Here is a 23,334-nt window from a genome sequence, read left to right as displayed (position 1 = left end):
CCAAAGATTTTCCTGGTCGATTGGAAACAGCACAGGTCGAACGAAAATGTATTTCATGTTTTACTAGATGTTTAAAATATCGTTTGAGCCATCATACAAATATTATTAGATTTATGCCAAAGATTTTCCTGGTAGATTTGAAACAGCACAGGTTGAACGAAAATGTATTTCATCTTTTACTAGATGTTTAAAATATCGTTTGAGCCATCATACAAATATTATTATATTTATGCCAAAGATTTTCCTGGTCGATTTGAAACAGCACAGGTCGAACGAAAATGTATTTCATCTTTTACTAGATGTTTATAATATCGTTTGAGCCATCATACAAATATTATTATGTTTATGCCAAAGAGTTTCCTGGTCGATTGGAAACAGCACAGGTCGAACGAAAATGTATTTCTTCTTTTACTAGATTCTTGTGCTAGATCATACAAATATTATTGTAAAAAATCATTGTACACAACTGTTTTATTTTATTCTTTTCTACAGGTTCATTCTGTTTATCCTCTCTTTCTGTATCCCGATGGAATTGAATCTGCAGGAAACCAGGAATATTTCTAAAAAAAAAATGTAGGTATGTAATCAGGGTCGAGATTGAAGTTGTTTCCCTTGTAGGTCCGATCGATTTAGTTTAAAGAGTTTTCATTTCCCGGGAGCGAAATCTTTCCATTTCCGAAATCTCGAGCGTTCCTCGAAGAAAATTCTCCCCGCAATAAGCGAAATCGAAGACGACGAGGACGAAGATGACGAGGACGAGGACTCGGTCGTTGGAATCTCGATTGGCCCTATCGCCGCTTCCTCCCCGAATTAGCCTGTCTGAAGGAACGAGAGAATTCAAATTTAATCACGCCTAAAGCCTTCGCAGTTCCACGACGCACGGGAAGTGGCATTATTAGCTTTCGAATCGAACCAATCGAGCCGCTTCCTTATTAAGCCCTGCGGCATCCCCGGCTCTCGCTTTTCCATCATACGGACCCATGAAATCTTTCCCCCTCTACGCCCCTGTCGATCCTGCTTTACCCTCCTCTTCCTCCTCTCTCCTGTCATACACTCCCGTCCATAAGTCACCGGACATTTATTCGAATTTGGATGCAGATGATTTTTTGTTATTAACCCCTTGCACTACGATTTATTCTACTTAGAATTTCTTTATCGATCATAATCTCCTAGAAAAAGGAGAATATCTATATCTATTGTATGTCTATATGTTCTCCAATGACTATATATTCACAACAATAAAATAGAATTTTATTTCTGTCTAAAGGAAATTAATAATATTTATATTTGGTAGATACTGTTCGAAATTTTTTGCAAGTTGTTAAAGGACCTATATTGTGAAATAAAAATGGTACTTACTAATTTTTTCGAATGTGCACAGAACATGTAAATCAAATCTGACCAAAATATCCAATATTTCCTAAATTTTAATTATTATTCTTATATTTTCATTCGCATTTTTATTTGCATTCGAATATTATAATATAATAGCTAAGCTTGTATTCTTTAATTACCATTTTGTCGAAGACAAATAAGTGTTCGGTGATTTATGCACATCATTAAAAATAGTGAATTTTTCAGTATCTGATGGGACGGTACAAATATTGTACAATATTTCTATTCTTATTTGTTTATTTGTGGCACGTACCCATTAGTGGTGGGATCGAAGAGATCATTGTAGTCCTCGTCAGTAGTATAATCTTGAACAGCCGTGTCTAGACTTTCGTCATCAGCAGTTCCATCTGCGAACAGAACGTTCAGTAAACATTAAAACAACTAAAAACGAACAATTTCACAAATACAATAAAGGTGAATCGAAAGAATTTCACAGTGATGAAGGTTCAGATCCGAATTCGACGAACAACAATTTGCAACGTTACAAGTGCGAACGAACTACACCCGATACCATCGTCGACCGACTCAACCGTAGTTTGAGGTCTCGCGTATCGAACTCGCGATTTATCTCGGAAACGAGGTACACGTGCCCAACCCCTCGGCTCGTCTCAAGTTATCCGACTATGTAACAATGCAACGACTAACTACTCCGAACAAGGTTGCCGTTCTGTGTTTCGTACACCTGCGCAAATACCGCATCAGCAGCGAGCGTAGCCGTTCTTGCGAGGATCTTATGCACGGCCATCAAGCCCTTCTGCGTTCCACGCAACAACACACGGAACTCCCGCGATTTCACCGGCTTGAAACACGATAGCTCTCTTCCGTCCAGCGTCACGTCAGCCTCGGGCACTCGAGTGGCAACCAGGTAACTCTATTAGTTCTCGGATATCACCCCCGCGAGCGATAATAACCGGGACTTGCCACTCCCGATCCTAACTGCTATACTTGTCGCGAAAGAAACAGGCAGGTAGCTCCGACGATTTTTTAAAAATCCGAATACGTTATACTTGAAGATGTCGTGCCGCGCCTGTGCTGCTCTTCGAGGTTTCTTGGAGCAAGTATACAGGGTGCCAAGCTAAATGTAGGATTTTATGCATTTACGTCAGAAACGAATAGGTGTAAAGAACCAACTGGAGTGAAATAGAAATTTATTTTCTTTCTTAGTATGTTTAATATAGGTTGTAAATAGTGTAACAATTAGTCACACATCTACTCATTTCTGTCACAAATGCATAAAATCCGCTGCCTAGTTATATCATAAAAAAGTAAAGGAGATATTTAGGTGGACCACCTTGTATATTGCAAGTATGCTCGTTTTATGGTATACAGGGTGTCCCACCTGATTTCTCTTGTTGAGAAATTTGTCTTATTGCAAATATTGTTAAAGCAGCGATCCTTAAAATCCTTAAAGCGGTAAAAAGATTAGAAGCTTTAATAAGGGTATGAATATATTATTTTCGCTAAATTAAAATGATAACATAGAGATATAAAGTTGATCCTGAAAATATCAGAAAGCGGTTTACTCGATTTCCAATTTCCCGATTTCCCGCAGCAATAGATAGTGTGATGACAATTTGTACGGGGGATATTTCTTGACCAACGATCAGGATCAGGAAGCACGATAGTGAGTTCGATCATGGTTACCGACAACGGTAATCCTGGTTACACGGCGAGGTGTCGCGGCCTGATCTGGTCTATATCATGATACATTGTTCATTGACGACGTCATGATCTATGGTATTGGGAACTTGATCGTATCTTGATCTCAGATGTGGTGGTCTGGATTAAGTTATGAGCTACGAGGACGACGTTGCGCCGTGTTGCAGGGCTTAATAACGTTGATCACGATAAGATCCGGATCACATTATGTCGATCGACGTGGTTGGACTTGCGATCTAGCGGTGTGGTGATTCGAAACCGTCATTCTCGTACAGATTTACTTTAATCTTATTATTAGACCGCGAAAATCAAGCCATTGTACCACTCTTCATCGTTCAGAATCTCATAGGAAGAAACAAGTTTACATTTTTAGTATGGCTATGTTTTCTCCTGCTACATATAGACAACAACGAAATCGAATTTCATTTCGGTTTACAGGAAATTAATAACATACACTTTTTTATTAGGCTCTGTTCGGAATCTTCATCGCAGGGGTTTAAAAATATTCTTCGTATATTGATTGAAACATGCTTACGTTACCATTAAATAACTGAAATATTGTGTAAGGAATAATTAAACTATTTAATTGCAACTCCAACTTTATAGTTTTGCGCTTGAAACGCTATATCTGCCCGGAAAGTTATTGGAAAGATCTAATACTTTGAATTTCGAGGTTTCAAAGGGTTCTTATTTGAGATAAATACAATTTTGTTGTAATTTAAAAGTTGAAAAATTGATTTTGTCCAGAAAAAGCGAGCTTCTGTACCACTGAGAGGCCGATTCTCCTGTATTTGGAATCCATAAAGTTCTTTCCACCGGTTTCGGGCGGCGCGAAGGCATTTCAATGGTGCAGAGGACTTGTCGGAAGAGGCAGGGAACTGCAAGTTTAAATTTGCACTTGGCACCTGATCGGCTGACGTTGCAGGGAACCGGCGGCCAAGAGGTATATACGCTAAAATGTTGGGTGGTGGGTCAGGAACAGAGTGGGGGTGTAATTCGCTCGATTATTTAATAGCTTGGCCTGACGCCTAGCTACAACATTGAGCAGCCTGGCCCCGACATTCTCCAGTTGCAATCTATATTAAAGCCTCCGCGGCGAATTGCTCATTAGCGAATTAACGAGGAGCATGATGCCAGCCTTAATTACAGTCTGCTGGGCGGTATGAATTATAAACAATAAATCAAGAGGACCGCGTGTCACGAGACCCGTGACAACTAGAAATACACGTTCCGTGGTAATGAAATTTATTACTTCGCCGCGCGTCAGCCAAACGATCCTCGTGATCGACGTGATTCAGTTTTACGCGCGAACGTAATCGACAGCTGATCCTGCTTATATTTAGATTCTATTCGCCTTAACCGCTAAACTGATTGAAGATCACCGGTGAGTCAGTTTGTTGTCTCGTGTCCCACGCCACTGTAGAACTTGGTTCTTCAACACGTTTACTGTGTTAAAGGATTTAGAAATTAATGTTTATCTTAACTAGACTGCTTCGTGAGATTTTTTTGATATGAGACGGCGAAATTTTTAAATTTCACTGTTTAAATAATTCTTTTAATTTTTGCAAACATTCTATTTCGAATAATCTCGAATAATTTGCACAATCACACGCATATTTCGCGCTCACGAAATTCACGGATTGATCAATGGATATACATATTATACGATAAATCGAATCTGTTTAATACAGAGACACGCTCGACGCGAAAATATAATTCGCCGGGCTATAAGCTAATAAACATTAGCACAAAATATTTACAAAATCGGACCGTGAAAATAATCCGGAAAAATATGTAGAATATTTGCAGACGCGACCGATTCCATGGTAATCCCCGTGTTTATAACCGAATTTCAACAAACCGGAATATCGTAAAATTGAATTTCCTACGGTGCAACAGTAATTCAAACACAAAGTACAAAATAACCTGGAGCTGTGTTCAATTATTCCGGACATTGTGCTACGCCAATTTCGGAAAACACGTACATCGGCGATGAATGCATAAAAATCCGCAAATAATTGGAGGGTACAAAATAAAACCGTCAAGTGCATACAAAAACAAACAATCCGACCCAGCGGAGATAGGACGGAATACCGAAACAAAGCGTTGCGGGCTTTGTAAAACCTGTTTCGCGTAGCACAATGCCAAAATACGTATTATAAAAGAAAAACGGGCAAATAATTGAATGAAACGTCGGTGAAAAACGTGTTTATACCAGACTCGTGGTGAAATCATGTTGTGCGATCAAGTATGCGACGTACAGCATTCGATATACCCCAATGAGGACGTGGACAAAATTCATTTAACCGAGGCGCCACTAAAAATTGCTGTACCATATATCATTATTTAATTAATTACTAAACATTTAGGCATTTTTTAAATATTATATTAAGGTTTAACGTCGCATCAACATCTAGGTCATTAGCGACGAACTTCTATTGTGTTTTTTAGATTTTGTTGAGGTGGTTAATATCTTTAAGGAATTCAATGGTGTTTGTTATATGCTTTTCGGATGTGAGGGCCGTGTTCTGGTTGATTCCAATTTAAGTCACGCTGGGTGGAGAATTTTTGGCAGTCGTATAAGATGTGGTGCACTGAGAGCGGGGTATTACAGCAGAGAGGGGGATCTGTGTCTTCTTTATGAGAAATTCATGTGTTATCTTACAGTTTAGGCATTGTATGAGCTATTACACCAATTTCATATCCATAAAATTGAAAAAATCATAGGGAATGGAAATATTCTAGGTCGGAAGAAATGTTTAATTCTCAAGTTAAAATTGCTCCGAGTGCAAAGGGTTAATGTCTTTATAGTTTCTCACCTATTCTATTTTTCTTCATTTAAAGTCATTTTTTTAAGACGAAAATTTCTCTGGAGGCTGGATTAAACGTTGAAAAAAAATCGTGCGCGGTCGGATCGGCTTCTGGTCACGTGACTGATCGTCGTCGGAGAAGATAAATCGCGCGGGATTCGAAAACCGATCGGTCTCCTCCGGATTCGCGGTTTTTGCAGCTCGGCTCCGATCCGGGACAAGTGTCGTAGCTTCTAAAAAGCGGACACCCTGTATGGGGGTGTAGGAGTCACGGTGGTGTACGAATCCCCGAGAGTGTACGTCGGCAAACGCGGGGGTGGGCGCGCGAAACACGTATCGGGAGACGGCCAATAAAATCGAACGCTATTCTACTCCCGGTGTGTTTCTTTTTGTTTGTATTTATTTCGGCGCTCGCGAGCTCGCACGTACGTGTGAGCCAGTGTGTTTGTCCGGGGCGCGTGTGTCCCTGTTTTTTTTCTCTCGTCCGCGGTGCTTTTGTTACCCTGTAAAAGCCGCGGCAACGATTTTCGGGCGAATTAAACGGCGGCGCAATGGTCGAGCGGCCGGGCTGCGCGCCGACGAAATGAGAATTTAATTTTGTGAAAGTGGTTTCCTTTGTAGTCCCTCTCTTTCCGTTCTCCGGCGTGTGATTAATGTCGCGCGGGTAATTAAAAAAAGCAACGCGAGCCCGACCGGACGACGGCGATCGCCACCACCGCCGCTGGATTTTATTAAATGAAACCCCGTTGTCCGTCCGGAAACTGAACGCATTGTGGAAACTATTAAATCGAGTCGCAAATATTTGCTGTAGCTGCAAGCAGTTCATCGCGAGTTCTTTTTTTCCTTCGGCTTTTTACCGATTTTTTTTTCGCTGAATTAATATTTCCTCTTCATTCAATAGAGCCGACGCCCCGCCATCGCGCGAACTGCTCGCCGTTGTTCTCCCGCCACCGTTTCTCTATTCAGTCGCGGATGCGCTTTTTCTAGCTTGAAATTTCATATTTTTATATTTTATATGGCGCGACTCGGCTTAGAATATTTATTTTAGGTTCGAGTTTTTATGCACATTTTAACAGTCGTCGAAGCACTCTGCGGTTCTTGTTAATTTTTGATCGTGACTGTGTCAATATTAAATTTGAACCTTTTTTCATCTTTTCTCGTTTCTGTTTGAAAATGTGAAACACTGTGCAATTTTTATTAATTTGATTTCCATTTTAAGGATTGAAACACACTGTGTAATTTTTATTAATTTGATTTCCATTTTAAGGATCGAAACACTGTGTAATTTTTATTAATTTGATTTCCATTTTAAGGATTAAAACACACTGTGTAATTTTTATTAATTTGTGTGATTTCCATTTTAAAGATTGAAACGCTGTGTAATTTTTATTAATCAGTGTGATTTCTATTTTAAAGATCGAAACACTGTGTAATTTTTATTAATCTGATTTCCATTTTAAAGATTGAAACACCGTGTGCAACTCTTGTCAAGTTGAATTCCATTTAATGTGTCTATAAAATTTTTAAATTGAATCTGAAGAATAGTGAAAAAATTGCCATTATCGCACGGTGGTCGAAAGGTTCGAATTAATCGACCAGAACGGTCGAACGATACAATCGCCGGCGTTTATTCGATCGTGAATTGGAATCCGCGTTAACAAGTCAATCTGAAGCGGCAAAATATTGCAGTCGGGTAATTTAAATGGTGCACATCGTAGGATCCAGTTGACAAGGAACATTTGCACCGGACCGGTTTTTATTTATTCGCCGCTCGAGACTGGTTACATTTTTATCTTGTTTCCCTTCTCTTTATCCCCCGAATGTTGTCCACTCTCGTGACACGGCGACATTTAAATCGCCGAAAAATGCCTGCGATTTGTTGTCCGGTGACATCGATAACAATCCCGTATCTATACACTGTGACACCGTGAGAAACACAATCCTTTTTCCCCATATCTCCTGACAAACACTTAAATTTTTCCTTTCCATACAGATCTCCCGGCTACCAATGATTACAAAGCATCAAATTATCCTCGTGTAATAACCGGATCTACTCTGAAAATCCGGGTGGGTTACCACGTGACTAAATTAAAAATTCGCAAATCCAGGAACGAAATAGACATGGAGTCTCGGCGCTGGGAAATTCTGGGAGAGGTTTTCGCAATTAAAATTCTGGGAGGGGATGTAATCTACGAAAAGTCACGGCTGGCAGTTTCGGGCTGGGTAGACATCCAATTTCTTGGGAGGGAGACGTGTCCTAGGTAACAAAGACCGCGTATAATGGAATCGACAAACAGCCGGAGCTGATTCAGACAAAACAAGTCGTCCCAGGACACAAAGGGGCGCCATGATATCTGAATTTCAACGAAACAACAGAAACAGGGGGCGAGAGAGAGAAGAGAGTCCTTCTAAACCCGTGGATCAACGTTGTCCATCCCGAGCCGTTTTTCGTTCGGTAAGGTCGGTCGCAGTTAGGATCGGGAACTTTTCCGGCTGGTACTTGGCAATTAAATGCTGAGGAGGAACGGTCCACCGTCCACAGGGAGAACCCGGATAACACGCGGAAGGAAGCCGCAACAGTGGACCCCGGCCGAAACTTTCACCGATCTCCAGGGGGTATTTTCATCGGTCGGCTCTCTGGCCCGGACAGTTTCCTCGGGCTTCTTCGACAACTCTGGCCACCGGCCCGTGCTGTTTGAGTTCCGTTGTCCAGCAACAAGCGCAAATATGTAGCCGCGATCGCGATGGACGCTGCACCGACACCATCGCATCAACGGGCTGCCGGAACCGGTCAATTATCGATCCAACTTTTCCCCTGTTTACTGATTTTGCAGCATTTTAAATCGCAATAATCTACGACATTTTCAATTACAAAATAATCTACAGAATTTTAGATCACAAAATAATCTACAGCATTTTAACTCACAATAGTATACATTTTAAATCGTAATAGTCTACAACATTTTCAATCATAGTAGTCTACAGCATTTTAGATCACAATAATCTATAACATTTTTAATCACAGTAGTCCACAGCATTTGAAATCACAATAATCTACAACATTTTAAATCAGAATAATCTATAACATTTTAAATCACAAAATAATCTACAGCATTTTATATCACACAATAGTATACAACATTTTAAAACCCAAAATAATCTACAGCATTTTAAATCACAATAGTATACAACATTTTTAATCGCAATAACCTACACCTTTTTAAATCACACAATAATATACACCATTTTAAATCAAAATAATCAACAACATTTTAAATCACAGTAGTCTACAGCATTTTAAATCACAATAATCTATAATATTTTAAATCACAGTAGTCCACAGCATTTGAAATCACAATAATCTACAACATTTTAAATCAGAATAATCTATAACATTTTAAATCACAAAATAATCTACAGCATTTCATATCACACAATAGTATACAACATTTTAAAACCCAAAATAATCTACAGCATTTTAAATCACAATAGTATACAACATTTTTAATCGCAATAACCTACACCTTTTTAAATCACACAATAATATACACCATTTTAAATCAAAATAATCAACAACATTTTAAATCACAGTAGTCTACAGCATTTTAAATCACAATAATCTATAATATTTTAAATCATAGTAGTCCACAGCATTTGAAATCACAATAATCTAAAACATTTTAAATCACAATAATCTATAACATTTTAAGTCACAAAATAATCTACAGCATTTTAAATCACAATTGTATACGACATTTTAAAACCCAAAATAATCTACAGCATTTTAAATCACAATAGTATACAACATTTTTAATCGCAATAACCTACACCTTTTTAAATCACACAATAATCTACACCATTTTAAATCAAAATAATCAACAACATTTTAAATCACAGTAGTCTACAGCATTTTAAATCGCAATACTCTACAACATTTTAAATTACAACGATCTACACCATTTTAAGTTACAACAAACAAAGAATTGCCTCGAGACTCGGCATGTTCGTTTGGTCGGCGAGTGGTAGCGGGAATATTTTCAGGGGGTCGTAATTAAATTAATTCAACGTAAATATCGCTGGGGGTTAGGGGGTGGGCAAATGAAACTGTCCGAGCCGGCGGAGAGAACTCGGCTCTTAGAGGATGATTCGCGGATGGGAATAAAAATTGCAGAAACCGGCCAGCCGGACGAAAAGCCGGCAAATCCGGGTGAGAGCATAATCTTCATTTAGCCGGATAATATTCGCCGTTCGAAATGCGTTTGGCCGCTGCCGTCGCGTTGTGTCGTTCTTGCTCGCGGAAAAATCTGAAAATCCACGCGGGCAAAAAGGGGGAACGCGGTAGAAAAAGCGTGGAAAAAGTGCGCACGACAGAATAATGAATGCTGCAAGGATTTAAAACGCTTGCCTTTTAAAACTCATCCCCCTCTCCGCCGTCCCTCGTCTGCCTGTTCAACCCCCGTTGCCTTGACGGTTCAACCTCCAACCCCCGGAATGTTTTCCATTTTCTCTGCGTGCGTCTAGCCCGAAATAATTTCACGGCGATGCGCCCCAACGAAAAGTGGTTCACGCGGTCAGACTTTTCGCTGCACACTCGAGAATCTCGCGGAATTATACAGGGTGGTCGGATAAAGTCGGGATTTCTATTCTTATCGTGAATGGACAGCATTGTCTGTTCACGTTAAACGTAAACCCACTCGTAACAACAATGGCGACTCGGCTTGTCACTTAATGGACCTCTTATTGGTCCATTTTCCGCTGGGATAAGAGCGTGCTTACTCGCGACGAGCCTGAACATAAATCTCCCGCTCCTCATTGTCTGCGATGAAACGCTATACTGGCTCCTCGAATGGCTAAACATTTAGACCTTTTCTTGTTTGCCTCTAACTACACGATAATCGAGTAACATTAACGATACGTCGATATCAAGTGGCGGGTAGCTGGGGGCCATTTTTAATAAATGCTTCGCGTAGCTGCAGAACGTCCCTGTAAAACTGTAAACCTCATGAAATCTTTTCGAGTTTATTTTCAATGGAGGAGACAATATAAACGATAATTTAGAAACTTATTGTGGAAAATAGGTAGCTGGGAGCTATTTTTAATCAATCCTTTACAAGACTGCAGAACTAAGGAAATATTAAACTTTAGCAGTCGAGAGGTGACTCAGAATTACCATTAAAAATTGATGTACCATCATTCACAACATTGTTTACGTTATTAAGTTTGTTATAGAAATTTTCAAAAAACACTGGACCATTAAATTCAGCAGAATTTAGTACGATTTTTATTTATTTTGGATCTAGAAATGCTACCAATGAAAATAGAACAATTTGGCACCACTTTCTTGAAATTTGTCTACAAAGGTTGAGAATTGCACAGTCTACTAATCAAGTACTAACCATTTAAGTATCGTATGAGATATTATATCAATTTCATTTGCATAAAATAAAAAATAATCGTGTACATTGGAAATATTCATATGGAAGTTAAAGTAGCTCCGATTCATTCCAGTCAATTTTTCACGAAAAATCAGACGAAAAGATCCAATTTAATAAGATCGTGGCGCACGTCTGACTGGCCTAACCGCGGTCCCACGGTAAATAAATTCCGCTTAGACAGCTACTTAACAGTCGGCCGATTCTATGGGTTCATTGAAGTGTCACAATAAGTGTTCCATCGATATTTCACGCGGCGGACAAAGCCGGGTACCCGGCGGTCTTTTTATTTTGACAGGGTCTCGGAGGTCTGCGGAAAATTTAGGGGCGGCTTTCAATTATAATGGCGACGGGTCCCTTCTGCGGGTCCTCATTATAGCTGATGGTTCCTTTTACTACCCGACGACAGTGAATGCTCTCGCGGTGTTTGCGGACTGTTGCATTGGCACGGCGTCGGTGCTGGGGAAAAGCTGCTGCGACAGTGGCGCAGCTGTTGGCCAAGGAAATGATATGTCGGACAATAAGCGAAAAACCGTGCTGGGAATCTGAAATTTTCCGGCTGAACTGGCCCCGGGAAACTCTTCCACCGTTCTCGGAGAATATAAATATCCTGTCATCCCGTGTTTCACCTTTTCTCCTCCCACCCATACCTTCCCCCACCCCTCGTAATTTCGATCTAAATATTCATGTTTGCCTTAATCATTGTTTATTATATATTCAACGCGCGCGAAGATTGCTTTCAACGGTGCACGCCGGAACTCTCTCTATGCACTGACGAACGAAAATTTCCCGAGGAATACATTTTACGAAATTACCATGAAATTGTGATTGTTATGAATATTACAGTATTCGACAATCATACGTAAATCATGAATTCATTTATGAACGGATACTCCCGCGGTTCGTCCGCGTTTATGCTAATAGACTGTAACGGAGAGAGTTCGGTGATTTGAAGCGGATTTGGAAAAATGGAGTTTATGCGGCAGTGTAATTTTTCAATTTCAGATCGATCGCGATTAAATCCGCATTTAGTGATTGGCGTGATTGATCGTTCGATTTCACAATTTTTAGTGTCTCCACTCTACAATATTCCCCCACGTTTCCGCCAGGGCCCGGTCACGTGACCAATACTGGCAGAGGGTAACATTTCTCCTCATCTAGCGACTCTGCACAAAGGCCATAAGCCTGGCATCAAAGAGGAAGCGATACTTCACGTTTAAGGCTCACAAAAACCATTGAGCGTCTTTCGAAGTAAGTCCGGTTCCTTCTGTTGCGTCTTGCTCGCCGAAAAACGTCCCTGGACGCATTACCGGGACCACAATGCACCGGTCGGGCCCGACGTGGATTTATGAAAAGATTTTCAACAGCCTGTGTCGCTGGTTCCTCGATGCTAGAATAGGGAGAAAGAAAGAGATAGGGTTGAGGGGATGGGGTTGGCAGCATTACCATAAGAAAAGGTAGCCTGTCAACGGTGTCAAAATACGGACCATTTGAAACGCTCGACAGCCGAAAACACCGCTGTCTTGTTCGGGGACGATCACTCGAAAATTTCACACCGCCACCCTCCCACGCCCGCCATCTTAATTTATTTTTCAGTGGCCTGTTTCGATCCGATCGGCCCATCGGTGAATTATTCAGCATCCGATTGCTCGCTCAGCGACGCGAACGCGCTGGGGATCCTGTTAGGGTTGGGAATCCTTGCGATTCTTCCCAGCGGAGTAGGTTTAAAAATCATCTCACCGCTATCTATCAGCCCTGGAGGTATTAGTTTTTGCACCCTGTCCCCTTCAGGATGACAAGATTTTAAGTGATTCATCCTAAAAATGCACTTCGGAGCAAAGAGTAGAATTATTGTTAACCAAAGTGCTGAACTTTCATTGAGGGGGCCAAAAATGTCTAACTTTTTTGAATGTATCAGGTTGGCAACTAAGTCCGCGACCTTTTGTTTCGTAATTCTTTTATCGTACCATTACAAACCTCATTCAGTGACCATTCTTTTTAAACTGTATATCATTGGAAAGCTCTGAATTTTTCCATTAATTTGATATACAATACTCGTGCTTAAAAAATATATATAAATGACTTTGCTTGAGAAAATGTGGAGGTCGCGAACTTAGTTGCCAACCTAATAACATTGCACAATACGACGAAAGAATGATAAAACTTGAAATTCTAGTCCGAGGAGTCCAAGTTTGAAAGGTTAGAACGCGGCCATATTGACTTCCAGACATAGTCTGGGATTCCTCGCACTAGGATTCAAAGTTTTACTGTTGTTTTATCGCGAATAGCATAATATCATATTAAGAAAAGTCCAACCACCTACCACAGCTCTGACCGGAGGTGAACAATAGAGATCGCAAATAGGAGGATCGAAAGCCCTAATACCGCGTCAGCAAGATCTAGCATGATCTCGAACCCTGGCCACCTGGGCAGCCCCCTTTGCTCTCTTCGTGGCGCGGCGTCGTGCGTCGGTGAGCAGCGAAGATCGCGAAAGGAGAGACGCGTGACGCAGAGAAATGGCATTTCTAAAGATGGCACGGGAGGAAGCATCTCTGACATGGCTCACAATGCCACGGGACGCCCCGCTGGATTTATGCGCGTGTCAAAGGGCCGGTATGCACGCGCAAGACCGCACGCTGCACACGTGCATGTGCAACGGCCGCCCGGCCGCGAGATGGAAAATTCTGACTGCACACCACCGCACCGGCCGAGTCCACGCTCCGGTGGGAGCATTGTTGAAACCATGCTCTCGGGTCGGAGGTCCCGTGCAACGCCCTTCTCGACAGCCTTCTATTCTCGGGGCTCCGCAAGACTCCATTTTTCTAATATAGAATATTCTCGTTCAACTCTCTGATTCGTCCGCGTGTTGTGGAACGCCCTGTACAATGCAGAACCATGTATGTTGGACTTTGAGTGAATATTTTCGGACCCTTTTGGAACCCACTTTGCATATCCTAATTTAACTTGTGCATGTCCGTGAACTTTGAAACACGAATTTTAGAGTGCATTTTGGATTCATTTTTGTGGTATTCTTTATTTTTGTAGCTGGAAAGCATCTGTTAGTACTTGAATCACACACGTGTGATTTTATTCAAGTAAAGATAATCGAAATTACTAACTTGGTAATGTAATTTTGATCGAAGAACATGATTCCGGTCTTTCTACTGTCTCGAAACAAAAAATTCAGTTGTTTATTAATAGACAGCGGATCTTCGTGCAAAATAAAAATTTTCTACCTAATTTGAACCAAATTGGAGTGAAATAATACATTTCGTACACTTTAGATTGAAAATAATAGACATTTTTAAAATTCATTGTTTCATAATGTACAGTTCGTAATGTTTACAAGCATTACAGCCGTGGAAAAAATAACACAGGAATTCTTTTCTACCAGAATTGCAACAAACTGGAGTAAAATAGAAGTTTGTTTTCTATGTTAATATGTTTAACACTAAGCCTACCATCACCGGTCGAAATGACCGGTTTCAGATCTTTTATTTTACGATTATTGACATAATAAAAATAATTTTATAAGAAATGATTGTATAGATATCTTTAGTGGAGCACATATTACAATAAGAACTGCACAAAGTCTAAATAAAATCAATCTTGTTATTCTTATAAGGGAACATGTACCAGTTACTTTTAAGACTCGCGGGATCTAGTGTTAATTGGTTTAAAATGATATAACAGTATTTTTTATTTAATTCTTCCAATGTTTTTACTGTTTTGAATTACACCTATCCCCGTCTTTGTCATAAATGCATAAAATCCGCTGTCTGTTTATTGCTCTAAATAAAAACGTCATTTTAAAATGAAATTACTATAAAAATAAGGATAACGTTGATTTCCTCTGGAATTTCGTAAATGTTCAGCATACCAGATTGGCCACGCGCGATTTGACCTTAGGTCGCAGCCGATTGGTCACCGTCCAACCTCGAGTAAGGTTTCCGGCGCGGAGGGTTCACGGTTCCGAAGAAGACGGGTTCATTACGGCCCCGGTCCCTTCGCCGGCAATTAGCAGGTACGCGTAAAATTCCGTATCTGCGGAATTGCTGCATTAACGCGGGACGTGCTTCTGAATTATGGCTCCGGGTGTTCGGTGCTGCGCCGCGTGCTGTGTAGAACGGGGAAGATCGTGTGCTGGCCAGCCTCCGGGTCCATCCCAGGATAGATGCGACTCACGTAACGACCGGCACGAAATTAAACATAAAATCGGCGAAACGTGGACCGCACGTGAAAGCCGAAGCCCCCGAAGTCTCCGCGAGAGTGTCCCTTCGCGGCCATTTAACTGGTAATCTATCGACCACCTGGCGTATCTTCGTAGAAGGGCATACGCATCGTAACGTTCCATTTTTTTTTTCTTTTTCAAAAAACGTTGCGCCGCGGTAACGGTAATAAAATGTTCTATACCGAATATCCCTGTTAAAACGGGCCGATAAATTGCCACCGGGACCGACCATGGAAATTGGTTTCAATTAAAACGCTCCGATCGCCTTGAAATCTTTTCATCGTTCGAGTGACGTCGACACGGTCCGATGCCATCGGTATTTAAAGGTAAAAATATATATGCGTTCCGCGTATATTGTATAGTTAATGGAAATAAAAATAAAATTTTACACTTCCGGCTACCACCGATGTATCGACAGATTAATTTTTCTGCGCGTTTGGATGTTAATATTTCTGCGGTTGCCGAGCGCGATGTTTGATTATTGGCCTATGCGAACGTCACGCTCAGAAACCGTCCGCTGTAGCCGCGCTCTGATTGGTCTGTGGTTTTCGCCGTGATCAAAGCTGCGGAGAACGTTTTCGCAAAGGGAGAAGTTACTTCGAATAACTTCTTCAAGGAAGTACATTTTTGGAACAGTCTACATATGGACAACAACAAAATAGAATTTTATTTCTACACCGGAGAGTCTCTCGCAAACCCGAATAATCTCGAAACGAGGTGAAAGCGCGCGTCTTGATTCCTGAGCGAACGAGACGGGACGATAAAAAGTTCATGGACCGTGTTTTAATGAACTGCGAGAAGGGGTGGGTAAAAGTAGAAATAATAATTCCCTCTCGTTTAGCATAGATGCATCAGTGTCACGGCCACTTGTCTCCCCATTAAAATCCGACAGCGTATCAAACTGGCCTATCCGGGAGCCGGGTTATGCCGCAGCATCATAAACGCGCGATCCACGCGAACGTTAGCATATACTCGCGGCTCGAGACTGCCGTAAACTGCGGGAGGCAAGTATAGTTTGCCTTGGTTCGCAATCTCCGAAAATCAATTCGCCGTCCATATTTTCTGCGACGTTTTCCTCGAGGGAATGGGGCTGAGGAAATCGAGCGGAGTCGAGCCAGCACACAGGATTTCCGTGTTCACCGCGAAGGGCGGTTTGCGTGGGTGGTTTGTGCGCGGCTACGAAACGCAATCCTCACGCAGGGTCGGCCGCCGTTCTCACGCAACACTCGTATCCGCTGATACCGGGCGGCCTCGCTGCTTGAATAATGCGTCCAATATGCGCCGCGATAAGGAACAGCCCCGTGTATCGTCGGGCACAGCAACGGCGCTGAGCGTCTCGACGCTCGAGAAATATGTTCACGAAGCTTTCCGCGACACGTTCCCGTTTGCGACAAGGACAACCCGACAGTGTCGCGGACCAGCGCACAGCACGCACCGCGATGCATTTCGCCGTGGTTCCGCACGCGAATTCTTCCGGCCGCACCGCCCCCGCCCCGCTTAATGCCGATCTAGATAACGGAATACGCTGCCGCTGGGATACAGGCACGACACCCGGTGACTGATCCTAACCTCACCGCGATTAAGACCTCGTTTTCGTGTTCGTTTCGCTCAGATAACGCTGCCGCACTTCGTTTTGCTCAAGAATAATCTCGCCTTTCGCGACTTATTGTTTTAGCACGTCGGGCGCTGCACGGTGCTCGGGATGATCGAGTGGGCAACAATTTTAAGCAGACAAGTTTCTGTTTGTGCAATTTTGTTACAGTGTATCAGCGAGTCACGATATTCGGACACACTTAAGGGGACGGTCTCAATTTTTTCAAAATAAATCTTGAATCAATTAAAAATTATTTTCAGGAATTGCAAGTGATCGGAATCACTGTTTGTTTCTTATTAAGCACGTTGCTTGATATCATATTCGGACATCAGTGAATCAATGAAAGAATTTTTTCTTTTAAATTGTGATTGTTTGGAATTACTCATTGTCGTCGCGATTATGTTGTTATGGTAAACGTTAGAGAATGAAATTATTATAAACAAGTTAGATAGTGAAATTATTGGAAACGAGTTAGATAACGACATTATTAGAAACAAGTTAGATAGTAAAATTATTGGAAACGAGTTAGATAACGAAATTATTAGAAACAAGTTAGATAGTGAAATTATTGGTAACGAGTTAGATAACGAAATTACTAGAAACAAGTTAGATAGTGAAATTATTGGAAACAAGTTAGATAATGAAATTATTAGAAACAAGTTAGATAGTAAAATTATTGGAAACGAGTTAGAGAATGAAATTATTATAAACAAGTTAGATAGTGAAATTATTGGAAACGAGTTAGATAACGAAATTATTAGAAACAAGTTAGATAGTGAAATTATTGGAAACAATTTAGATAATGAAATTATTGGAAACAAGTTAAATAATGAAATTATGGGAAACAAGAAAGTCTTTGATCAATATCAGCACGTCGAGAGATCAGACATCAGCGAATGAAAAAACAAAGCCGCCGATTGTACGGACAACTAATAGGAAGCCACTCCGGCACATAAGAAACGTTTGAGAGCGGCGAGGTAATTAACGCGCACTAGCGCAACAAAAAAAAACAGAGAAATATACGAACAAGTTTTAATAATAACGGCGTGGAATATCGCGTTACACCGCGGCCGAGCTAATAGATACAAACGAACACCGCAGCCGTCGTCGACGAAGTCCAGAGAGGGGGTGTGCTGTTTTCTTTTCCGGCGGCCGACATTAATCTTAAATTCCTAAGTGAAAAACAATGATTAATGAGACGTTCTCGCGCGTCCGTGCTAATAAAGCGCTCACGATGAAGAGAAATATCTACCGTTTGCCCGTGGCGTGCCACCCCCCTCGCAGCGGGGGTTGAAATGCTAGCTGAGGGACCTTTAGCCAATCCTCCACCCCTTAAGTTAAAATTGTTTCTCCTTACGGCACATAAATTACTTCTTTTACGTTCTTACCTAATACTTCATTGTTTTATTCTTTCGTTTTACCGGCCTGGAAATTATTTCCAGGCTTTCCTTATTTTATTCGCTGGACAGCGGATTTTATGCATTTATGGGAAAAATGAGTAGCTGCAACTTAGAACAGTAAAAACATCGGAAGAATTTAAAAATACTGTTATATCATTTTCAACCAATCAAACGTATTAAGAAAGAAAACAAATTGCTATTTCGCTCCAGATTGTTGCGAGTCACGTAGAAAATGTTTATTTTTAATTTATGGGAAACTCTCTGGACTTCATAAGTGATTGGCATTTTTCAAGTCAAAGAAGATGGTCCTCCTTTTTTCACGACCTTGAAATATGTTGTCAATATAAAAAATGAACAAATAAAAAAATGTTCCTACTCGTTCCAAGATGGAACAGTTGAAGTATCTGCATATACCCATCCCCTAGTCTTCAACTCCGCCATTTCACAGAAGTTCCCGCACCCGCTGCGACTAAAGTAAAATTCAGAGAGCTAGATAAAAAGGTGAATTTTCATAAGCGCGAGTTCTGTTCTCGACAGGGAAACGTTCGCGGTGAACGAACGAACGAATGCGAACGGACGGTTGGCCACAAATTGCGGAGAGGGGAGGGGGTGAGAATTCCAGCCGACAGAGGTACTGCCAAGAGGATGATCGCCAGACAAATTAAAGGTGAAACGAACCAGACTAAATTCTGGCCGAGTAAAGGAGATAATTTCCCGGGGCACAAAGAGACGCAAAATTCGATTGATCGCGCGGGACACTCCCACACACGTATCCGCGGATCATCAAAGGCGGAATAGAGGCCCAGCCCTCGAGCTCTGCACGTGTCACAGGTGTGCAGACGAAGTGACGAAAATGGGGTTCGCGTGTCGGTGGGAAACACTTTCGGGAACTATGGCCGCGCCGCCACGCCGCGGCCGACACCTACTAATTAACGGGGGCAAATCGAGTTTTCAGTTACGAGCTCGTTTGCTGCTCGATCTGTACACCGGCGGCTATCTTTCGTTTGATTTAATTGAAGTAATTACGAACGAATTCGATCTCGAGCCGGGGTTAGGAATTAACGGGCCGACCGGGGATCATCGGCCTCGAGAGCCCGCGGTTTAATCGATACTGCGAATAGCGTTTCCGGTTTGTGCGAGACCAGTGCCGTTTGAAAACCGACGCGACCCTCTGCACGTGTGCTCCCAGCCTAAACTCGGCGGAGTTGCACTTCGAGCTCCCTCGGAAGTCGAAGTCGTTGCTTGGGAAATGTTGTCGAGGTTTTTGATACTTTACATCCTGCATTTTCAAGATGCTTAACGACAATCAAATTAAACGAGCATGTGATATAAGAATACGCAGATCATTCAACAGCTACATCGAAAAAGAAGGAAACAACTTATTTATTTATTTACTTAAGATATACCCATGACTCTCTTATAGTCAAACAAGCATCCAGTATAATACTACCCGAATGTCCCAGATTCGCTTTGAAATCATCCAGTTCCTCCATTGAAAATTACCTCAAGTCGAATCTAAACGAAGACAACATTAGGAGCGTCCTCCTCTTCTTTAAATCCATCGATATATGTATTATTGTTTCCCATCCTAATGTCAATATTAACCTTTTCACAAACTAGTTGTCAAATATGTTATAACTAGACTGCGGATCGTTATGCAAAATAAAAATATTTTGCAACGATTGTGGGCAGCAGGAGTCAAATAAAAATCACGTCATCCTTTAATCGATCGTTTACATTGAAGACCCAGCCAATTTCTTCATAAACGTAAACCATGTGGAAATTGTTGATGACATCGTTGAGTTCAGAAGTTGTCAAGAAAATAACTTGAAATAGTTAAAAAGGAAGGAAATCCGACGATTCACTATCAGCAAACAGTTCTCAGAAATCGTGCCGGGGGTGTCTTAATAACAGAGACTCCGTCAGTGCGTTCAACCCTTGTCCCGTGACTCGCCCCCTTCCTTCCCAACAACGACATAATTGTTTCGCGGCAAGAAAGTCCCGCGAGACCGTAAGTAATTCCGGTTCGAAGAAGGAAGGGTGCGCTCTTGGGTGGGGGTGGGGTGGAGGGGGTGAGACTCTTCCTCGGTGTCGATCACAAATTAACTCGGTTTAATTAATGGCCCACTTAGCTCCGCGGTCGGCCGACCGAGCGTTTAACGATCAAGGCGACCGACGGACGCGGTCGTAAGAACACACCCTCAATTAATCGGCAGACGCGTGTTTTTTCCCATCCTTCCTGCGAGAGAGAAGAAAATAAAAAAGCCCCCAAACCGGGGGCCAGAAACCGCATTAACCCCGCACGAAAACACTCGTGCAACCCCCACTCCTCACCCCCACCGTCTAGTCCCACATCCCAGCGTTTCGAAATTTCAATAAACGCCGCGTAAAGCCGAGCATGGCATCCGGCCATTAAGCCGACATTGCTCAGCCAATTTCTCGCCACTTCTACGGGGCTGAACCACCCCCGCGCGACCGACAAAAAAAGCGCGGGGGTGTGAACACGGCGAGAAAAACACTGGCGGAATCGATCGAGGCCTTTTTTTCCGCACCGGGAAGTCGAAAACTGAAAGGAACCGCGAACGCAATAATCGTCGGGCACCATCATCCCCTAACCTCTATCCCCCCTCCTCTCTTCAGCCGCCCCTCTATAGCTCATTCTATTCGTTCGAATCCTCCAGCTCTCTCTCTATTCCTCTCTTTCTCAAACTCACAAGCTGCTCTCCTTTTTTCTCAAGTTCACAAGCTCTCGCTCTAGCCATCTCCTTCCCCCTTTTTTCTCAAATTCTCCAGCTCTGTTAGGCTTTTCTCCTGTATTTCTCATCTTTTCCAACTCTCCCAGACTCCTCTTCTTTTTTTCTCAAATTCTCCAACCCTGTTAGGCTCTTGTCCTCTGTTTTTTAAATTCTCTAACTTTGTAGGGCTCTTCTCCTCTCTTTTTTAAATTACCCAACACTGTTAGGTTCTTTTCCTCCGTTTCTCAAATTCTCCAACTCTGTCAGGCTCTTCTCCTCTGTTTCTCAAATTCTCCGGCTCTCCTAGGCTCCTCTCCTCTCTTCCTCAAATTCTCCAGCTCTGTCAGGCACTTCGTGTCCCTTTCCCAAATTCTCCAACTCTGTTAGGCTCTTCTCCTCTGTTTCTCAAATTATCCAGCTCCGTCAGGTTCTTCCTCCCGCGTTCTCAAATTCTCGAATTCATTCTAGCTCTGTCTAACTCTGTCCAACTCTGTTCAACTCTGTCTAGCTTCTTCTCTCTCCCAAGCTCAGTTCCCGCTCCGCCGATGCACTCCGGCTCGAAATACCTGGGGTGAACGAGAACGAGAGAGCGGGAGAGAGAGAGTGAGAGAGAGAGAGGGAGAGAGCAGCACGGATATAGGGTGGTATAGCGAATGCGAGCGGCGCGTTCGGTTGTTTCACATCAAAGAGACGTTTTGTCCCGCAGGCCGGGCCGTAGAGATTTACCGGCTGACCAGGGGGTGGGCTCGCCACAATACGCGCGCGGCGCAAGCGATCCAGGAACCCCGTGTGTCTGGTCTGCGGCGGGATTTTTCTTTCGACTGGGGATTTTCCGAAATTTGAGCGATTATCGATATCAACCACCCGATGATGCCGATCGATCGCGATCGTTGGCTACCGTGCACAGATCGTAAGTTACCGAGCAGCAACAGTCACGAGCGAAATTAAGTGGACACTAGAATTGACGACTAGAAGACAGCGGATTTTATGGATTTATGATAAAAATTAGTAGGAGTAATTTAAAACAGTAAAAACATTGGAAGAATTTAAAAATACTGAAACTAATGAATGTAAGTATTCATTATTTGAATATTCATTATTGAATCAATGAAAATATACGAGGGGTCGAAGACCCCCAAACTATATGTTGTGCATTGCGTGACGTACGAGTGTGTGCGTGTATGTACGAGCAACACCAAACAACAAGGTTGTCACCGGGCGTCGCGAAGGAGTCGTCGACAGCCGTGGTGGAGGTAAAAAACGCCCCGCGACGCGTAACCGATGACAATTCGAAAGCCGACATCAGTCTACACGTAATAAAGAGTCGTATAGAGTAGACGAGAGAGCGAGAGAGTACTGAGTTGTGCGCGAGCTGTAAAATTGTCAAGGTCCCTTACTGTTAATTGCAATAAATTGTCCGTTTATTGTTCGTGTATTTAGTCGAATTAAAAAGTCAACGCAGATCCATCGTTGACGACCAGATCCTACACTATTTCACTTCAAGTTGTTGCAATTTATGTAGAAAATTACATAATTAGTCTAATCATTAGACAGCGAATCTTTATGCAATTATGACTTCTGTAAATTCTCAAAAAAGCTAGTATAGAAAATATGACAGAATTTAGTACGATTTTAATGTATTTCAGATCTAAAAAAAGGAGACTACCACTTTCCTAAAATTCGTCTACCAAAATTGAAAATTCCATTAAAGTCGCAGTCGATTCACGATTTAATCTCGCATGAAATCGTACGTTTTCTTTCACGTTTTCACCTGAAGGTAATGACAGGTAAATACCAATCACAGCTCGTCTCCGATCGGTCAGATTTCAGTCGCACAAACAGAGAGTATGGCATGGCATGGCAGTCTCGGTCTGTCCCGCGAAACCCTACCGATAGTTCGAGTGACACGAGAGGGTGGCAGAAGTCATCGCCGGCTGACACGGGTTTTAAAGCCTCCAGACGCTTCTCCTTTTTGTTCTCAAGACCGTGCTTTCGAGCACGTGTGAACGCTCTTCCTCTTTTTCTCTTTCTCCAACGTTCTGTCCGCTTTCCTTGTTTCCCTTTCTCCTCCTCCACTT

At 42.2% G+C, this 23,334-nt stretch overlaps 1 protein-coding gene across 2 annotated transcripts in view; it reads right to left on the bottom strand.

Moving 5' to 3' along the window:
* Ror (tyrosine-protein kinase transmembrane receptor Ror) overlaps nucleotides 1-23,334 on the bottom strand; it is a 322,401-nt gene that overhangs the window by 60,686 nt on the left and 238,381 nt on the right. For both annotated transcript variants that reach the window (XM_076438182.1, XM_076438183.1), the window contains exon 2: nucleotides 1,649-1,742. In XM_076438182.1, the coding sequence (XP_076294297.1) occupies nucleotides 1,649-1,742 (94 nt within the window). The remainder of the gene's footprint in view (nucleotides 1-1,648; nucleotides 1,743-23,334) is intronic.

Source organism: Lasioglossum baleicum, chromosome 14, assembly GCF_051020765.1.
Source record: "Lasioglossum baleicum chromosome 14, iyLasBale1, whole genome shotgun sequence".
NCBI lineage: Eukaryota > Metazoa > Arthropoda > Insecta > Hymenoptera > Halictidae > Lasioglossum > Lasioglossum baleicum.
The sequence above is the reverse complement of the archived record's forward strand: the minus strand, read 5'-3'. Positions and strand labels throughout refer to the sequence as shown.